The sequence below is a fragment of the Bicyclus anynana genome, chromosome 18, assembly GCF_947172395.1.
Source record: "Bicyclus anynana chromosome 18, ilBicAnyn1.1, whole genome shotgun sequence".
Classification (NCBI taxonomy): Eukaryota; Metazoa; Arthropoda; class Insecta; order Lepidoptera; family Nymphalidae; genus Bicyclus; species Bicyclus anynana.
The window spans coordinates 10,447,313-10,467,037 of record NC_069100.1 but is presented as its reverse complement, the minus strand read 5'-3'; the positions used below and the strand labels follow the sequence as shown (position 1 = coordinate 10,467,037).

Here is a 19,725-nt window from a genome sequence, read left to right as displayed (position 1 = left end):
TCGCTATCTTACGAGCTCCATTTGAAGCAACGATATTTTATACTATAGACATGTTACGTGCCTACAAATTCACCGCAAAAAGTGATCCGAATTTAGACATCCATTGAATGCACGTGCATAATTTTGTGAAATAACTTTTGTTGTTTACTACCTCTGCGACGCAATGAAATTGAGCCGTTTTTGTTCACCTCAGTTTTGACGCGCTAGTGACATATCTATACTAATGTTATAAAGCTGAAGAGTTTGTTTGTTTGTTTGTTTGTTTGATTGATTGAACGCGCTAATCTCGAGAACTACTGGTCCGTTTTGAAAATTTCTTTCAGTGTTAGATAGCCCATTTATCGAGGATATATTGTATCTATAGGCTATATTGTATCTCCGTATTCCTACAGGAACGGGAACCACGCGGTTGAAACCGCGCGGCGTCTACTAGTCTCTACTATAAAATCTTTGATTTGAACCCATTAATAAAATGGTTACAACACTGCCTGTTATACCTACGTATTGTTTATATTTTTATAGATAGTATGAATAAATTGATAACCAGTATAAATACGAGTATGGTAAACAAATATTTACGTCGTAGATCTTGGAACATAATATTATTGTTATAAGTTTTATTTATGTATACTATAAAGTATGTAGTTTATCTGTTATAATAATAATAAACCGTGGATATGACCTCTGCCTCCGATTCCGGAGGGTGTGGGTGTTTTCAGTTGAATAATTTCAGAAATTTAATATCACGTGTCTCAAACGGTGAAGGAAACCTGCATATCAGAGAATTTTCTTAATTCTCTGCGAGTGTGAAGTCTGCCAATCCGCATTGGGCCAGCGTGGAGACTCGAGCTCAGCAGTGAGCCGAATATGGGTTGATAACGAATAATAAGAGAGAGTAAAACGAGCACCTAAACTTCTACCGATTCTATCTATTGACCGTTTGGTGGTACGGACCAGGTGGAAGGAAAATAGTCCAAAGGAAGATCTCCTATGTTAGCCACTGACGATCATGCCTGCAGCGCTAACGGCTTGACAGCCTATAAAACTGATCGTGTGTTGGTCGCTATCTGCATGACATCATGCCGATCGCGACCAACACACGATCAGTTTTATCTGACGTCAAGCCGTTAGCGATACAGGCATGTGGGTTTATCGGATGGTCGGTGGCTAGCTCTACACGATGGACGGACCTAGTGAAGGCGGCAACCCATAAAACAGTAACCGAACATCTCTTCGCAAAATACTTCACAGCACCCACGACCGTCAAGAATCATCATCATAATCATGATCATCATATCACCTGATGGACATTCACTGCAGGACATAGGCATTCCGTAGCGACTTTCACTTGCATCCAGCGAATTCCTGCGACTCGCTTAATGTCGTCTGTCCATCAGGTGCGGGGGTCACCATTCCAGCACCTTGAGACCCCAACGTCCATCGGCACGTCAAACTATGTGCCCCACCCATTGCCCATTTCACCCATTTCAACATCGCGATTCGTTGAGCTATATCGGTAACTTTGGTTCTTGTGCGGTCCCCATTTCAGTTCGATCGCGCAAAGATACCTACCTTCTCCGAGCATAGCTTGCCCCATCGCCCGCTGTATGACTCTGTAAAAACTAAAAAGAGTAGCAGAGAAGATACTTCTACCTCCTACCGCTAGGCCCCAGGAACAAAATATTTGATCATGACCATACTGCTCTAAATTTGTGTACCTATATGATATTTAAGGCAACACGGACAAAACTATGAAATAAGCGATCCTTCCTAGCCTTCGTCCAGACTTTGGTGCGTCCGACAATTAATATTCCCCCTAAAAATTGTCCGCCAAGTTTACCATCTTGATTTAAAATTATCTATTCTACAAAAATCGACTCTGAGATTATTTTTTTTTGTTATTTTATAAGTACAGTTGTTGGTTTGTTTATAAAGTGTACGAACTGCACAAGAGTTCCTGCTTGCATTCTGCAATCTGTATCAGCTATAAATAGCTAAACGCAAGCTAATTGTAGTAAAGGGCGAGAACTGTGCGTGCTCTTGCTCATTCACAACAACACCGAGTTACGATCTAAACGCGTTAGAGAACGACATAAAAGATAAGACTAGCAAATTTGAAAATTCTGCAAACTTCCGAAGATCATGAAATTATTAATTACCCTCTCAATCAAGTCATCAAGTGCTCTTTCATTTGAGACTGGGGTCTCAAGTGAAAGAGCACTTGATGACTCGAATATATTTGCAGACATTCGATTATTCTTCCCCATTTTCAGCCTCCACAATTTTTAAACGGCACATCCGATTTTCACCAAACATGTCTAAAACACTTGCGCATAAGTCACCTGTCATACAAAAAAAAACTAAACTGAAATCAGGAGTTCGGGGGCTATGGTACCACAGACTGCCAGGCAGACAGCCTGCGTCTTTGCTCTATTTGCGTCGCAGGTTAAAAAGGTAGGAAGTGAGATATTAGCAACTAGAGGATCCTCGCGACTTCTATCTGCAAAATCGCTTTACAAGCACTAATTAGTAAATTGTAAGGAAACAAACCCAAAAATGTACATTTAAACGCTGCACCAACCTTCCTGCTTGCATTCTGCAATCTGCGCTATAAATAGCTGCACGTAAGCAAATTGTAGGAAACGACGAGAACCGTGCGCGCGTACGTAAATCGTCATTCATTACTAACAACGTCGAGCTATAAGCCAATGCGTTAGGCCGGGTGCCCACTACAACGGACCGGAAAATTTGCCGGACCGATAAAACTTCCGGAAGGGCTAGTGGCTGTACAATTTATATGAAGCTATTTACTATCCCGAGTCCGACAAAAATACCGAGTCCGTTTGTTTGCCGGACCCCCACAGGTCCAAATTCAACTGAGGTGAGTATTTGACAATACAATTTTCTTGTAGAATCCGGTGTAATATGAACACCTCTGTCCTGTTTCCGGCAAATCTGTCTAACCGGCGTAGTGGGCCTTAGAAAGAAATATATAAGACTAACATGCCAATAATAATCGTGGGAATAACCTTTACTAAACATAATAAAGAGGAAATATTTGATTGTTTCTTTGCATTGAATAGGCTCTGAAACTACTAGACCGATTTCGGTAACGGGAACTATGTGGGATAAACCGCGAGGCGTCTGTCCTCTTTATGAAGGACTAGCCGACGCCCTATTACCCCCTACAATACCACAAACTTTACCTCTTTATAATATTTAATGTATAACTGTAGATTTAAAGTTACAACTACAAAGCTGTTTAAATGCGAGTTTAACTGCTAAGTGTGATAACACGATACTTTGTATCCTTAACTGTCCCAGTCAAGGATACAAGGTATCGTATAACTAACTTGTTAATGTCAAGGTTACACCAGCGCTAGCTTCAGCGCTCTATCTAATGCTCTGTGGTTAAACCTGCGTTCTAAATTGTGACGTAACGGGTAGCAGCGACAGTGATTGTACCATTTGTTTTTTGTGGCAGAGGAAACACCGAGCAGATTCCAGGACTTGTGACCTTGAGAGTAGGTTTAAGTAATCCCTTCAGACTAGCCAACATTCACCTACCCTGCCCGACATGTTCTCCATGCCCACACTAAACAAATTATGATAAACGATAATTACTTACAACACAAAACATTATTGCACAAAATCAATAACGCGACTGGCAGCATAACGGCGTCTACGCTGAGTAACAAACAACTGAGCTCAAGTCATCAAATACCCTCTTATTTATACCAACACTGATAATCGAGAAACTTGTAACAAAATGTTGTCAAAAACGGATGAGTTTATAGGCTCTTTATATATCTGATTGTGTAAATGCCATAGGCTCCTTAATGGACCTCAGCGACGTCACCGGGGGATTTGGAAGGTGGTAGAGTTTCTACAAATAATCAAACTTGACGTTTTAAAAGTGCTGTTAAACTTAGCTTACTTTAAATAAATCAAAAAATTTCTTCCAATACCTCAAATAAATCTACAATCTTATGTAGTTGATTCGTTTGAGGTTTTGGATTTTAAGTACTAAGTCAATGTTAAAAGGAATGCTGAGCTTTTCTTTATAGTGACACCCGTGTAGAGAAGTCGATGGTACATCCCGTGCTTCGGAAAGCATGTTAAGCCGTCAGTCTGGTTTATTGTTATTGTAATTAAACACTACCAGATGCGGTTCTTTTAAACATGCGCCTGTTCGTGCAACGCTGAGTAAAGCAAATAGTTCACATTTTTCTTTTCGCCGAGTTGCCTGATATTTGTTAAAGAGATAGCTCAATCGGAAAATTCCAACACAGCACCTCAGTTCCTGGCCAGATGCCACGGGGCGAGACCGGGCGTCTCTAGGTCAGTGTCAGTCACGAGCTAAATAAAGACATGTTCCTATACTGTCCAATCTGACGGGAAATGTGACGTCTCTTTGTCACTATCAGCCTATTGATCGGCCCACTAAAGGGCCAGCCCCTGTAGCCAAGTGGCAGGTCGATTCTCTTTCTACCATCGCAAACGCTTCGACAACTAGAAAAATGTATTGAAATGACATCTACTACATAAAAATAAGTCGGGTTTTCCTTCCTGACGCTATAACTCCAGAACGCACGAACCGATTTCCACGGTTTTGCATTCGTTGGAAAGGTCTCGGGCTCCGTGAGGTTTATAGCAAAGAAAATTCAGGAAAACGTAGGGGTAGGGTAGGGTAGATAAGGGTAGGGGTAGGGTAGGGGTAGGGGTAGGGTAGGGTAGAGTAGGGTAGGGTAGGGTAGGGGTAGGGTAGGTTAGGGTAGGGGTAGAGTTGGGTAGGGGTAATTGAAAGTTTACATCGATTTTCACGCGGACAAAGACGCGGCATCCGCTAGTTTGCTATATATTTGATGTTGATTATATTAGGTAGCTAACATACTTCAAAGTTAGTGAATTGGCCGACAGAGTGTCATTTGTCAGCCCACTTTGGCGCAGCGAGGTGGTCTAACCTCCATATCCCCCTACTACCGGAGAAAAGAATTTCCGCGACCAATAAAAACAGACTGATTGATGGATGGATGAATGGATGAGTGGATGGATGGATGGATAAAGAATGTAGGGCCAATAAAAACAGGCTGATTGATGGATGGATGGAAGGATGGGTAGGTGGATGGATGAATAATGTCGATAATCTTAAAGATGTGCTTTTTGTAAAGTATTCTCGAGAATTTATAATGGTGATTAACATCATAACATACGAGTAGCCTTGAAACGTTTGTCGACGCGCATCAAATACTGTGCCTTGCATTTATATTGCAATTGTTTATTATATACATAATTGACCATACATAATTATATGTATTACAATAACATTAATAATAACAACACCATTAATAACAACAATACTAATTTAAATATAATTGTATACTTATTATTTATTACTTGTATATTTTTTGCACATTATAAATATCCACACAAAGAAAGTAAAAAAAGACAATTTTTATACATGCTTAAAAAATCCTTTTGAAATGCTAATTAATATCTTCCGATTGTCTGAGCGGATTATAAAAAAACGCGTTCAAATCTGGACATAGGTACACTTGGAAACAATTACGCGCCAGGGTCCCTATTGCGTCGGAGGTTAATGGTAGGCGTCCACTAGTCCGCATCGTACGTATTGGACGCATCGCGTCGAATGGATTTTTAATTTTGCGGCAGATATACTCCGCGCCGTGAAACAAGCCTACTTATAACCCTACTTACCTTACTGTCCCGTAATCATTATCATCATCATTAACCGACTTCCAAAAAGGAGGAGGTTCTACGTTCGGCTGTATGTATGTTTTTTTTTCAACCCACATTCGGCTGACTACTGAGTTCGAGTCTCCTCTCAGAATGAGAGGGGTTAAGCCTATAGTCCACTACACTAGCTCAAAGCGGATTGGCAGACTTCACACACGCAGAGAATTAAGAAAATTCTCTGGTATGCAGCTTTCCTCACGATGTTTTTCCTTCACCGTTTGAGACACGTGATATTTAAGTAATTTCTTAAAATGCACACAACTGAAAAGTTGGAGGTGCATGCCCCGCATTGGATTCGAACCCACACCCTCTGGAATCGGAGGCAGAGGTCCAATCCACTGGGCTATCACGGCTCTCCCGTATACGCGGCGCTAATGTCTTAATGGCGCTCATTGTCATTTCGTAATGGCGGTCTTATTGTAATTTGTGTAAGGCGCTGTTAATTTTGGTTCAGGATTTAGAAAATCCGTTCGATGGGATACGTACTTACGATACGGATCAGTGGACGCATTTGTATGACATTCTATAGGTACATAGAATACTAAAATCCGTTTGATGCGATCCGTACGATGTGGATCAGTGGACGCCTACCGTTATAAACATCTGCGTAGTTACCAAAAAACAAATGTTTATTGTCCCTGACTTCTTACATCACCCGCTCGTGGATTCCAACCACTGTTACGTTCGTAACAGTATCAGAGGTGATCTTACTCAGACCTAAACCTTATCCTATCACCTCTCACTCTAAGCCGAGGTACTAGTTACACAAGAGACGTCCCATTATACTTAGGAGGTGTTTCGACCCCAAATATTCTACCTTTCGGGGTCGCTAGCCACTCAATTTACTAAGATACGATTGGTCGTATCCTTAGCTACTTCTGTGGGTAATGGAGTATGTTACTAGGTAAGCAAAATCACTTAAAACTTCGTTACATTAGAGCTTTTATACATATATACAGATACACTAGTTTTTGTTTTATTTAAAAATACCAAATAGTTATGACTGTACATGCATTCAAAGTTCGCATAAACTCGACTCGCTAACAGTCGCGATATTGTACGTTACGTCATCGTAGTACGAACGATTTTTGGGCGGTAAATCGAAAAATTGTTCGTACTCTACTAAAATACTAAAGTAGTCCGAAGTAGGCATAATGGTTAGTCATTAGTTCGTCAGTAAGTAAGGCAGAAGTACGAAATTGCATGAATGTGTTGTACGATGACGTCACTCACATTAAACGCTTATATCTTGAGAACCAATTAACATATCGAAATAATTCTTTCACGAGTATTTTTTTATTTTCAACGGAGAATACAGAAAGCTAACATTTGAAAATAGTGAACATTCTCCATTATCGCGTTTCAGGCATATCGTAAGTATGTCATCTCCAATGAAATGAGCCAATGACTTAAAAGTTGCGGATTAAAATGTTATGTAGCTTTGGTTGCAACCTGTAATGCTGATGTCAAAGGACTAGCTAGCAGAGTCCACACCGGGAGCCGGTAATAAAATATTCTGTTGACTTCCGCCAGCTCGCCCGAGTGCCGCGTCGAGCAATTGAAAAATGCACAGACTAAAAAGATCGAGTATCAAAGCACTTAAAGAGCTAAAGTTAAAGAGCCTACATCAAACAGCTGATCAGAAAATTAAAAAAAAAACAAGTTGCGATGTTTACCTTTTAATTAACCATCCAGTCCATAGGTCATAACGGCTACTTACGTACGACTACAATGTAATTGTAATGTACACATAGATGTATGTATTACTTTGTTACACAAACATATCGGGTTACTAATACCCACTCGGTAAATAGTAAACACAACCATCTGCGACCTACATACGGACAGGCGGATGGTGTCATTTTATATTGTTATTGTATTGTTCCGGAACATTCTACTGTTATTAATATGTATCACATTTAATCACGTATATTAAAAATAGCCGTGATAGCCCAGTGGTTAAGACCTCTGCCTCCGATTCAGAGGGAAAGTTCGAATCCGGTCCGGGGCATGCACCTCCAACTTTTCAGTCGTGTGCATTTTATGACATTAGATATCACGTGTCTCAAACGGTGAAGGAAAAACGTAGTGAGGAGGAGACACCTGAGAATTTTTAAAATTCTCTACATGAGGGAAGTCTGCCAATCAGCATTGGGCCAGAATGGTGAACTATTTGGTCTTACCCCTCTCATTCTTAGAGGAAGGTGCTCAACAGTGAGCCGAAAATAGGATGATGATGATATTACAAACTAGCGGTTGCACGTGACTTCGTTCGCGTAGAAGTCATCAGAGAGTGAAAAGGGGCGCGAGTGTCACACAATTATGTTGTATGTAAAGATAAAGAGTTTACGAAGCTGACCGTCAACCTTTGCTAGCCGAAGAGGCACTAAAAGAAGAAAACCGGCCGAGTGCGTGTCGAACCACGCGCAGTGTAGGGTTCCGCACCCTTATTTTAATGCACAAAAATACCGATAATTATAGACGGTGGTTCAAAAATTTAAGATTTTAAATTTAAATTTGAAAGCTAAACATACTCAGAGGCACAATTATCCGCCCACTTTAATATACTCGCGTCGTATTAAAGAGGGCGGATAATTGTGCCTCGGAGTATATTTTAAAGATTTAGTATTTTCAAATAGTTCTGTCCAGATCTGATTCTGATAGATCTTAAAAACTTAAACCCAAGACCTTGTGATCCAAAGCCACATGGTTAAACACTGGACCAAAAGGCAATTGAGAACCATTTCACTATGAAAAAAAAAAAACTAAGTTGTCTAAATAATTTTCAATCATTCAAATTGAAAGACAATGCAAAACAATTTACAACACTTTACAATAAGTGTTGCATGACTTTAAACAATTGGCTTTACACATAATTAGGGTAATAGACTCCAAAAAGCATTTTTATCTCATACAGCATAAGCACCAATTTGGCATGACAAATATAATATTTACCAAACTAAGATATTGGTTTTCAGTTAATGATTAAGAACAGCAAATAACAATATGCAATAATTAAATAAGCAGTCACTAAGTTTGACACTCATTTTTGTTTGTGTAAGTACTGTAGAATCAGAGGCACAGAAAAATGGAGGTGAATGGTATACAGGTCATATGCAAAGGAAAAGAAGAAGACCGAAACAGAGATGGGCGGACAAAATAAGACAGGTGGCAGGGGGCAACTGGGCAAAATTTGCAAGGGATCGGGAGTTGTGGAAAAGTTTAGAGGAGGCCTTTGTCCTAGGGGACAAACAGAATGTATATACAAACTCTGAATAAAGGCTTTTATTATAAGTGCTGTAGGCCAACCAATTACATAGATCTATGGCATTGCATTCGAAATACAAAGGTATTATGGTATTGCAGTACCCCAGCAGGGAGGATATCAAGCAGGTTGCAAGGCTCGAGACTGTTGGAGGTCCATGCAAGAGGCCTATGTCCAGCAGTTGACATCTATCGGCTGATAAGGTAAGGTAAGTATCCAAGCAATACCAATTAGTAACTGGATTAGCAACTGCTCTCTTATCCGAAAGGATACTGTTCATACTCTGCAACTCCGATCTGGACACATTCCGACTGACATAGAGCCTCAATAGCTCAACGTTAAGAGCAGTCGGACTCATCACGGAGGGGTGGTGGTCCGATCCCCGCCCTGTCGGTCTATTGTCATACCCACTCCTAATACAGTCCCAACTAGTTGGAGGGGAATGGGAATATTGGACCAAAGTCTTTATTTTAAAGACCTTGGTCCATGTTGGTAAAAAAGAACTAATAATATAAAGAGTAAAGATTTGTGTTTTTGTATGTAACATATAAACTCAAAACTACTGGACCAATTTCAAAAACTGGTGGTAAACATTTGGTCATGGCTACCTTACCTTATTAATAACCCTTAAATGCAAATGTTTCAAAAAAGTTTCAAACATTTCAGTAAATGTAAAAGCAACTTTATTTCTATATTACAGCCTTTCTTGATGAGTACTGTTTACCAACAAACAAATTAAAAATGAGGGTACAAATCACTAGTCATTTCACACCTAATAATAATTATAATAAACTTGTTCTTAAATTAATGAAAATAAATTTGATTAATAAGCTTAGAACAACTAGATATAGTTAATTTGTTTTGAATAACATTTTATAAACAAACCATACATAATTTAAAAATAATAAGTTATGAAATGACATGCGTTTTCTACCTTCATTTCTAATTTCTTTGTTAGTAAACAGTACTCATCAAGAAAGGCTGTAGTATAGGTATGTTTGTTCTTTTCTTACCCCTGATAAAATTTTGATGAATTTATTAGGCTGACATGGAAAAGTACATATTGCATGACTCGTATTTCCGGCGCGTAAATTCGCAGGAAACAGTTAGTAGCTATTTTGCCTCAGTTTAAAAATTTTAGCAGAGCAATGTCCTACAACACTTTTACACTTCGTAACACACACGTAATTCGTTTTTTACTCCGTTTTTGCTACATCGTAAAACTCTAACCGGAATGACCTTAACTTACTTATTACATAGGTTACATTATAACGGCTTATTAATTGTACACATCACTCATTATTACCGTTATTAATTGCGTAACAGTGCGGTATAAACAAAAACATGTAAATAATATATTAGACGGGACTATGAGCGACCTTGGTATGAACACATTTTCAAAACTCGCACTCTGCAATAAATAAGTTTAATGTGAGAACTCAATAACATAACACTTACCAAAGTCAATAAACTGCTTTATGGAGAGCGGCGATGGATTAAATTGTGAATAAAAGTCCAACATTTTGGTAACATTCGAAAAAATCGTGCCTGCTAGCCTCATTTTGGTTTTTGTCAATAGTTTTACACCTCAACACAAAACAATTGTGAAATAATCACTTTTAATAAATAAAGATCACTAAATAACGATGCGGCACATAATGAATAAGTTCAGTAACAAGTAAATTCACTGAATATGCGACTTGGCAAATATTTAAGCGAAACGCGCAAACTTCCCATGTGTGTACAAGTTTCGCGACTGAATGAAAAAAAAGCAACTTTTTGCTCTTGTTCTTATAATCGGCGTGAAATGTACGCTCAACATATTTGACACTGACAGTGAGCGGCTTGACGTTGACAGCTTGACTGCTTGACAGTTTGACATCAGTGACCACAGACTAAATACTTAGATACGTCTGAGGCACTGACCATGATTTTTCATTTTGTATTTTTTTGATAATAAAATACAAAAATAGAGTGTTTTAGAAGTTTCTTTTTTCCTCATTCACTTTTGCGATTTCTGCACTAAACGCGAAACGTTATGTCATTATGACATTGTCACAATTTGTCAATTTAGTCACTGTTTGTGACAGTGTGACTTTGGTTTGTGACTTGTGTTTGTTTTTCACTTTGACTTGTGTTTACCTAAAGTTTTTTTGTGCAAAGTTGCAGTTGCAAACTGCAATGCACAGATTAAGAGATACTCTAATTACTATGTTGCAATACAAGTTTACATATATAAAATTCGTGTTTGTGTAATTTCAAGTAAATGATTCTATTGGAAGTTATTTCTATACGTGCAAATACATTCGTACAATTAATACGAACCGTATGATGTTTGAGTTGTAAATATAAGTACTTAAATGCAAACACACATTATGATTGCTAAATCAACAGTTTCGTCCGCAGATGACCCATAAAGTGTTCGTATACGGTACACTCAAGCGTAATGAACCGAACCATCATTGGCTTACTAATCCCGACCATGGAAGCGGGAAGTTCTTAGCGGAAGGCACCACAAAGTCAAAGTATCCTCTGATAATTGGGACAAAGTATAACATTCCGTTTCTGTTGCATAGCCCTGGAGATGGTCATCATGTAAGAGGTAAACATTACTCATATCTTTTACTATTTATTAACAGATATCTGAGAGATCATAACACAATCACGATTAAGGCACATATTAGTGTGATGTGCGGTGTTGTATGCTAAAGCCAAATTCGCTGTGCAATGTTTATCAACAAATAAATTAAATATGTTAAATTCATGACATTAAATATTAATAAGCTTATAATAATTAGCTATAGTTAATATCTTTTGAAAAAATCACATTTTAAACAAATTATAGCAGCAAATTCAATCATAACACTCCCAATGGTGAGAGGGCGTGTAGCGATGAATGAAATACACCTCTCTTCCCCGCACGTACGATTTTACAGCTGTACAGTCTTTCTCCTTGTCGCCTGCATATCATAGAAGCAAACAAACTTGCCAAGCTATAGGTATGCATGCATGTTCTACCTTCATTTATTTATTGTTTGTTGTTAAACATTGTACATTGAGTTTGGCTTTAGTAAGCGTACTTATTAATGCTGTCATGGCTGAGTAGTTACTTGAAATTGCAAGTGAAGCTATTACTCTGGCACTGGTATGAAAAAAAAACTGATCATGCAAATTCAAAGTGGTTATGTTTTGTGTTACTTTACTACTGTATTTGTTATATTTAAATTGCAGGTGAAGTGTATGAAGTTGATGACACTATGCTTTCCAAGTTGGACATATTGGAGGATCATCCCAATTACTATGTTAGAGAAATTGATGACATTGTGATTAAATTGTAAGTACATATAATAAAATAAAAAACAAGTATGTAAAACAAAGGTTACAAATAAAGGTTCTAAAAGATTAATCTTGAGTAGGTAATTCATCTATACTTCTCATATTCTGATATTTTTAAGAGGTAAAGTTTGTGAGGTTGTAGGGGGTAATAGTGAACCGATTTTGAAAATTCTTTTAGAAAATAGATAGGCAGCGGCGAGAAGTTCATGCAAGCCAATTCCCACCTGGTTACCTTTAAAAGTCCATGCATATTCATATAGTGTGATACAAACATTAGTTTGTATCATGCTATATGAATTCCTTTTCTTTGGCATGCCTTACCTTCATCCAAATCATTTAGAGCCACTGATAGATAGTCACCTTATTTGTGAGTGTTGTGGGCTATATTTTATCCCTGTTTTCTCATCAGAATGGGCACTATGCTGATAAAACCGCAGGGCGTCAGCTAATATCTAATAAATTAGAGAAGAAATTGTTTCTCATCCACAAGTTGTAAGGTGAAAAATATTGCTAGTCTGTCAAACTTAGGGTTCATTTACACAAGCAGCACATTGCGAATGGCAGCTGGCAACTGCTGATTGTGTAAATGAACCCTTATAGTTAAGGCTGTGCTGACTTTTGGGATGTCTTTGTTTAAATTTTCACTTGAACTGTTACAGTGGTTACAGCTATTCTGACTGAGATTAGTCTTAAAATAAGCATTTCTGCTTCTTTTTTAGTCTACCAAGAGGTTGACAAATGCAGAGTTCACTGAACATGGCCTGAAAAGCGCTCGGTCTGTTATTCAACATTGATGTATTTTCAGAGACTCGCATGAAGAAATTGTTAAATGCTGGGTGTACTTCTTAAAGAACTTCAGACCTGAGCTACTGTCGAAACAGCAATTTGAGAATTACTCCTCGAGTGGCTCCCATGGCCTCCGCTACTTGGAAAGGTCTAAAAGAGATCCAAATGATAATTACTATCCTCAAGTTAAAAAATAAAAGATAGCCATTATTTTTGATTTAACAAAATTGGTAAGCGAAATTCCTCTTTTATGCTGCGGCTACTGAAGCGATTTGTCTGAAATTTGGAATGAAAATAGATTTTACTCTGGGAACACATAGGCTACTTTTCATCCCGGAAAAATCCATGGCTCCCGCGGGATTTGTGAAAAACAAAATTCCACGCGGACGAAGTCGCGGGCGTCCGCTAGTACAAAATACTATTAAAATATTGTAAAAGTATTAGTGGGCACAATTATTAGCTAAGTAAATACAAATTAATCACAATGTTTTTAAAGTTCTATCAGTTTTATAGTGAAATGGATAGCCTATCTATTGTTCATAGCTCAGTCTTAGTTAATAGATGTTTACTTTTAATTATTGACTGCCTTTGTGGCGTAGTGGTATGTGCGGTGGATTTACAAAACTGAGGTTCTGGGTCCGATCACCGGCTGGGCCGATTGAGATTTTCTTAATTGGTCCAGGTCTGGCTGGTGGGAGGCGTAAGCCGTGGCTAGTTACAAGCCCGTTTCCATCTTACACTACATCATCACTTACCATTAAGTGAAATTGTAGTCAAAGACTTGTAAAGAAAAAAAAAAAGAAAACTCTATTGAGTCATAATTACATATTATCTACTTTATAAATTTGAAATTTGGCTGATTTTATTATTTTTGTTACAGCAACAATGAATCTTCAACTGATGATCTGGATGACATGCTTCGGAAATAATTTTATTTAATCTCACTAGAAGTTTAGTTTTATTTGAAAGTTCATAAAACATTCTTGAAATTCCTATTTTAGTATATTGTTGTGCTTATGGTGGTAATGTGGATATTGTAAATGAAAGTATTGTTATTTTTTATATTATTTGGTATTGGTATTATACTGAATGTACATAATATAAAATTTCATTAAACTTGGTCAAGCTGTTTCTGTGTGGCTATTAATAATAGTCACACCGTCACAGTGCGTGTCACAGAATCCATACTATAAATAGTTTGGCTAATGAAAGTAGAGACTGTGTACTGTAATCGCACAGCAAATTAAAAAAAAAACTACTTGATCTTTATTAAAAAAACTAGCGGACGCCCGCGACTTCGTACGCGTGGAAATAAATGTAAACTTTCAAGCCCTATTTCACCACATAGGGGAAGAGTTATAAAAGTTTTTGAAATACATTATATTTCGTATTTTATTTATGACTAGCCGACGCCCGCGGCTTCGTCCGCGTGAAACTCGATGTAAACTTTCAACTTCCCCTACCTACCCCTACCCTACTTTTCTGGTTGATTTTTTACACCTTGTGTCCGAAAAACACAATTATCTTACAGAACCCTATTTTTTTCCAAAATAAAATTTAGTCTATGTTACTTGTGGATAATAGCTTTCGCATGGTAAAAGAATTTTTAAAATCGGTCCAGTAGTTTTTGAGCCTATTCATTACAATCAAACAAACAAACAAAGTTTTCCTCTTTATAATATTAGTATAGATAATATAGATTTATGAACAAATTTTTAAAACTGTAACTCTAAAAATGAAGGACTTTCCATACAAACTTTCAACCCCTATTTCACCCCCTTCTTATTTTATTTTCGCAATAAAAAGTATTATATAACCTTCTCCGTATTATGGTCTTAAACCGTGCCAAGTTTCATTTGAATTCATTTAGTAGTTTCAGCGTAATGGTCGAATAACAAAAAAACACGGACCGACAGACAAAAAATCTAAAAAAAAATATTTTTAGCTTCAGTATCAAATATAAATGCCCCCCAACAAAAATCTTCAAAATATCTTTAATGTATGAATAAACAAAATGTACAAAATGCGTAGTTTAATTGTAGATTCTAGATGGCGCTAGTAGTACTCTATGCCACGCTTGTACCGAATCGTAAATCTATGATGCCACGGCACAAAAAACTTATTAAGGATAATGCCTTTATTTGTCGTCAATGGATACTAAAAAAAGTTAAGGACTATAAACATATAAGTTATAGTAGTATATTCATGATGATAGTGATCTGTGCTTAGACCATTAATAACAAGGATCTGTGGGATCAAAATTCAAATCAAGGAACTTAAACATTAATCCTAAATCCTAACTTAAAGGCCGTACAGACTACTTGAGTATTTTAGTCGAGTACGAACAAATTTTGGATTTACCGCCCAAAAATCGTTCGTACTCGACTAAAATACCAAAGTAGTCCGCCATCCAATTCATTTGATTCAATTTGACCACAGATTAATAGATACTATTTTATGTGTAATTTGACCATAGGTAATACACTTGTCACTTATACATTTGACTGACGTTTGTGTTTGTGAGGTTATGTTTTCCTGTGATGTTTTCGTTTTGTGGTTATGTTTGGCTAAGATTTTAATTGTATATGAATTTTCGTACTTTACTACAAAATCTTGAATTGATGGAGGTTTTATTTATATTACGCTTTATCAAGTTCAAAATACATTATTAGGAAATCAACTTAGGGCGATACAAATAAATATTTATTGATATTTCCCAAATGTTAGTACAAGTTAATGTGTCCATAGATTTACTGTATTTTTGAAATAGCAATGGAGTTTGCAAGGAAACAACTGGAGAAATACGGCTGGTCTGATGGTAAGTACTAATACAGTTTTATTTGTTTAAATTTTACAATACTTACTTCCGTACCTCATAGGCTTAATTTTTTTTTAATGACTACAGGCAAAGGTCTTGGCAAAGATGAGAATGGTATATCTGAACCGGTGAAGGCTAAAATAAAGCACAGTCTCACAGGTGTGGGCTATGATGCTGCATCCGATTTTACAGAGCACTGGTGGAGTGCTCTGTATGATAAAGCAGCTGGCAATATAGAGGTTAGTGTTGATGATAATTTATGTAGAACATTTATCGGTGTGCCTTGGCTGTAAAATCTAATGCAGTGCCAGCAATAGGCATGATGTTGTGGTCCCCACACTACTCGACCATTAAGTGTTTACATGCTTACAGGTACTGTTATCTTCTCTGTGTATGTTTTACATTTGGGTGCCCAATGATGGCCAACATTATTTTTAAATTATGAAATCAATATCTTTTAACAGACATGTGTCTGTTAAAAGATATTGAAAAGTGCAACCAGCTATTTCTGCTGCTTTTTGTCATGCTTAGGTCTGGAGTCCCAGTGAAATTCATCGGACATAAAGCGATCAGCTTTAGAAAAGGCCCAGTTAATGAAGAAAGTTAACCTATACAGAGAACATTAGATAATTTCTATGAATTTTTGTTAATTTAATTTGTTTAACTATTCTTTTATTAATTACAATGAAATACTTGTAATCCCATAATTAAGAATAGCAGATTAAATTAACTCAGAGACAACAGTGTGACTGTAGATAAGATAGATAATGTAATTGAATAGGTCTGCAGCAGGGATGTAACGGAGGTAGTTTTATCGGAACCGAAATCGGAATCGGAGTTTTCAAATTTGGTTTATCGGAATCAGAATCGAAATCGGAGGCAGGGTCAGTTTGTTTAAGGAAAAATTAAACATGATTTATAGTCAATTCTTTTCATTTTTATTTTTTATTATAAAATAAAAAACAACTGTGAAATAAAATTGGCATAATTCCAATTAAACAAAAGATAAAATTAATGAATTTAAAGTTTAATTAATATTAAAACCCAAAGTAGCGTGTTACAATTGGTTACATTACAATAAATGAACAAAAGCTAAAACAAATTAAATCAAAATGGACTCTAAAAGTAATGTATTGTACTTTATGAACAAAAGCTTTGATGCTTTGTCTCCATCCAATCTATTTCTTAAAGAGTCGTAAATTAAGCCAGCACCACTAAAAAGTTGTTCGCTAGCAACCGAGCCCGGTGGACATGACAAATATTGCCGGGCAATTGATTGTAGGGGCTGGAATTTTGTATTTCCATTTACTTTCCACCACAATAACGGATCATCACTAATACTTATAGGTTTTTCTTTATTGTACTCATTTAGCATACTTTTCTTTGTTTCGTTCGACCTCCGATTAACATCCGATACAAAAGTATCGGAACCGAAGTCGGAACCGAAAGTGTAATAATAATTGGAAGTTCCGACTTAACAAAACCAGAATCGAAGCTCTGTTACATCTCTGGTCTGCAGAGCCATAAGTACTTATTACTTATATCAATAACTATGTTTCATTAATTTTAGGTAAAAAATGTCAATGGCAAAACAAAAAAGATTAGACGGAAGAGCAAAGAAGAATTTGAAATTACAAACAGCACATGGAAAATGAAGAAAATAAAAAAGTCAAAACCTTCCGACAGTGAGGAGTATTCAGAGTTTTTTGTTAGGACTGCTGTCTTGGGAAAAGGTATAATATTTGTTTTGAGTAATAGGGTTAAAAAACTCGTTTTACTTTACATAATTAACTAAATGTATTATACATTTAAATATTCTACTAATAACTTTCCATGAAAATAATTTTTCGAAATCATGTTTTAAAATAGGCTGACAATGTTGATGATGATGATGACGCTATATCAATAGCTTAGAGATAGTTTGGTGAAAGTATTTAAAAGTCAATCTATGCATGAAATTTTAGGTGGTAGTCAAGATACAAGAGTCAGGGATTCTGAGTCAGACTCAGATGAAGAGGTAAACTCTGCTGTGAAGTTGACAGATGAAGAACTATTCAAGGCATGCCACGGACGAACTGCCCACAAGTATGTTTGTTTTTACAAACTAATTGACTAAAATGCACATGATCCATCTTACACAATTTTCGGTTCTGTGTCTCAGTAATTATATTTTTACTCTGGATTAACACTTTTCATGCCGGAAAAATGCATGATACCAGTGGGAATTGTGAAAAACTAAAATTCACGCGGACGAAGTCGTTGGCGTCCGCTAGTATTGCATATTAGTGGACGCCCACGCCTTCGTCCGCGTGAAACTATATAATCTTTTAACCCCTATTTCACCCCATTCTATTAATAGTCCACAAATAAATTTTCTGAAATATAACTCAGAACATGAACAATTTACATTTTAAAACTTCAATCCATTTTCAATTCATCATTTGAATATTCAGTAGTTTCAGCACAATGCCTGATCAACAAAAACAGAAAAATACTAAATTCTACCCCTAAAGGTTAAAGGGCTTAAGCTTTTAATAATATAAATTGTTTATGTTTTAACTTATATTTTTGTAAAATGATTAGTGACCTATTTTTTATAACAATAAAACACGTGGAAATATAAATACAAGGAGGTGAAAAATAGGGGTTAGTTTACATCGATTTCCACGCGAATGTATTCGCGGGCGTCTGCTAGTTCTTTAATATTTCTATAGCAATAGTTATTTAAATTGAAAAAATTAATCATTATTAAAAAGAAAAAGAGAATAAAAGAATAAAATTTATCATTTGGGAGTAGATATAAACAGTAGTAAAACATCCTTGAAAACTAATAAATGTCAAGTAAAAAAACAATAAACAATATTTATTTTTTACAGAGGCGCCCGTCATGGTCTAAGGGCATTAGGAAAGCTTGCAAGAATAGAACAGCAAGAACAAATTTTGTTAATGCAAGGAAGATATGAAGGTTACACTCATCACGAGAAAATGAAAAATAATTGTAACAAAGAGTCACAAGTTGTTGAAGATACAAATTCAAATAATGACAATGAATTAAAAACTATTAAAAAAAGAAAAAAGAAACAACACAAAGAAAAACTATCAAATTTCAGTGTTGCCACCAATGAATACAATGTAGACACGTCTGAAATTAAAGACAATATTACTGATTTAATAACTCAAGCTGAAGGTTTAGAAAGTGGAGAAATAAATAGTATTAAAAAGAAAAAGAAAAGGAAACAGCACAATAGTAAAAATGAAAGTGAAATACTATCAATTAATAAAAAAGACAATGACAGTGTTGCCATGGCTGTGAATGAGATTCTGGAAAATGAAGAGGTTGCTAAAAGCAAGAAAAGGAAACCAAAAAAGAAGTAACTACCCAGAATATAAATAAGATAAATAATAGTAAGATAAACGCAAGTGATACATGTTTGTTATCTAATATTTTGACAGATGTGTGGTGCAGTAGGTAGACCCTGCTTTTTGCATCCAAAGCTGTGGGTTTGATTCCACAAGTGAAATATTTTTTAGTGTCTGGATGGATTTATATGTATAATAATATACTAATAGGTACTAAGTAATGTAATAAATTATGTATTTTGATCAGTTTTCTTAGTACCCTTAACACAGGCTATGCTTTTGAAGCTAATTAGCATTGTGTGATCATGTCCAAATATATTTAGGTATAAAAAAGTAGTCTCTATAGATTCCAAAACATGTGTTTAATAAATTAAAGAATATTGGTGTAATATATTGTTTTATT

At 36.4% G+C, this 19,725-nt stretch overlaps 3 protein-coding genes across 6 annotated transcripts in view; 2 read left to right on the top strand and 1 right to left on the bottom strand.

Moving 5' to 3' along the window:
• LOC112054343 (pyruvate dehydrogenase (acetyl-transferring) kinase, mitochondrial) overlaps positions 1 to 10,826 on the bottom strand; it is a 47,324-nt gene extending 36,498 nt beyond the window's left edge. The window contains exon 1 of the mRNA XM_024094103.2: positions 10,481 to 10,826. Within this exon, the coding sequence (XP_023949871.1) occupies positions 10,481 to 10,583 (103 nt within the window). The 5' untranslated portion in view covers positions 10,584 to 10,826. The remainder of the gene's footprint in view (positions 1 to 10,480) is intronic.
• A 177-nt stretch (positions 10,827 to 11,003) lies between these two features.
• LOC112054344 (putative gamma-glutamylcyclotransferase CG2811) lies at positions 11,004 to 14,525 on the top strand. 4 transcript variants are annotated; one of them, XM_052886876.1, is made up of 5 exons: positions 11,004 to 11,122; positions 11,429 to 11,624; positions 12,254 to 12,356; positions 13,164 to 13,374; positions 14,025 to 14,525. In XM_052886876.1, the coding sequence occupies exons 1-4, from the start codon at positions 11,069 to 11,071 to the stop codon at positions 13,339 to 13,341; spliced, it is 531 nt and encodes a 176-aa protein (XP_052742836.1). In that variant the 5' UTR covers positions 11,004 to 11,068; the 3' UTR covers positions 13,342 to 13,374; positions 14,025 to 14,525. The 4 variants fall into 4 exon arrangements, with proteins under 4 accessions (XP_052742836.1, XP_052742837.1, XP_052742835.1 ...); XM_052886877.1 differs by lacking the exon at positions 11,004 to 11,122 and adding an exon at positions 11,129 to 11,284; XM_052886875.1 differs by lacking the exon at positions 11,004 to 11,122 and adding an exon at positions 11,129 to 11,348 and having other exon boundaries at positions 13,164 to 13,292.
• Positions 14,526 to 15,656: 1,131 nt separating this feature from the next.
• On the top strand, positions 15,657 to 19,713 carry LOC112054348 (G patch domain-containing protein 4). Its single transcript, XM_024094114.2, has 5 exons — positions 15,657 to 15,962; positions 16,050 to 16,201; positions 17,533 to 17,695; positions 17,927 to 18,047; positions 18,839 to 19,713. Exons 1-5 carry the CDS (start codon positions 15,917 to 15,919, stop codon positions 19,335 to 19,337), a joined length of 981 nt encoding a protein of 326 aa, XP_023949882.2. The 5' UTR covers positions 15,657 to 15,916; the 3' UTR covers positions 19,338 to 19,713.
• Positions 19,714 to 19,725: the final 12 nt, after the last annotated feature.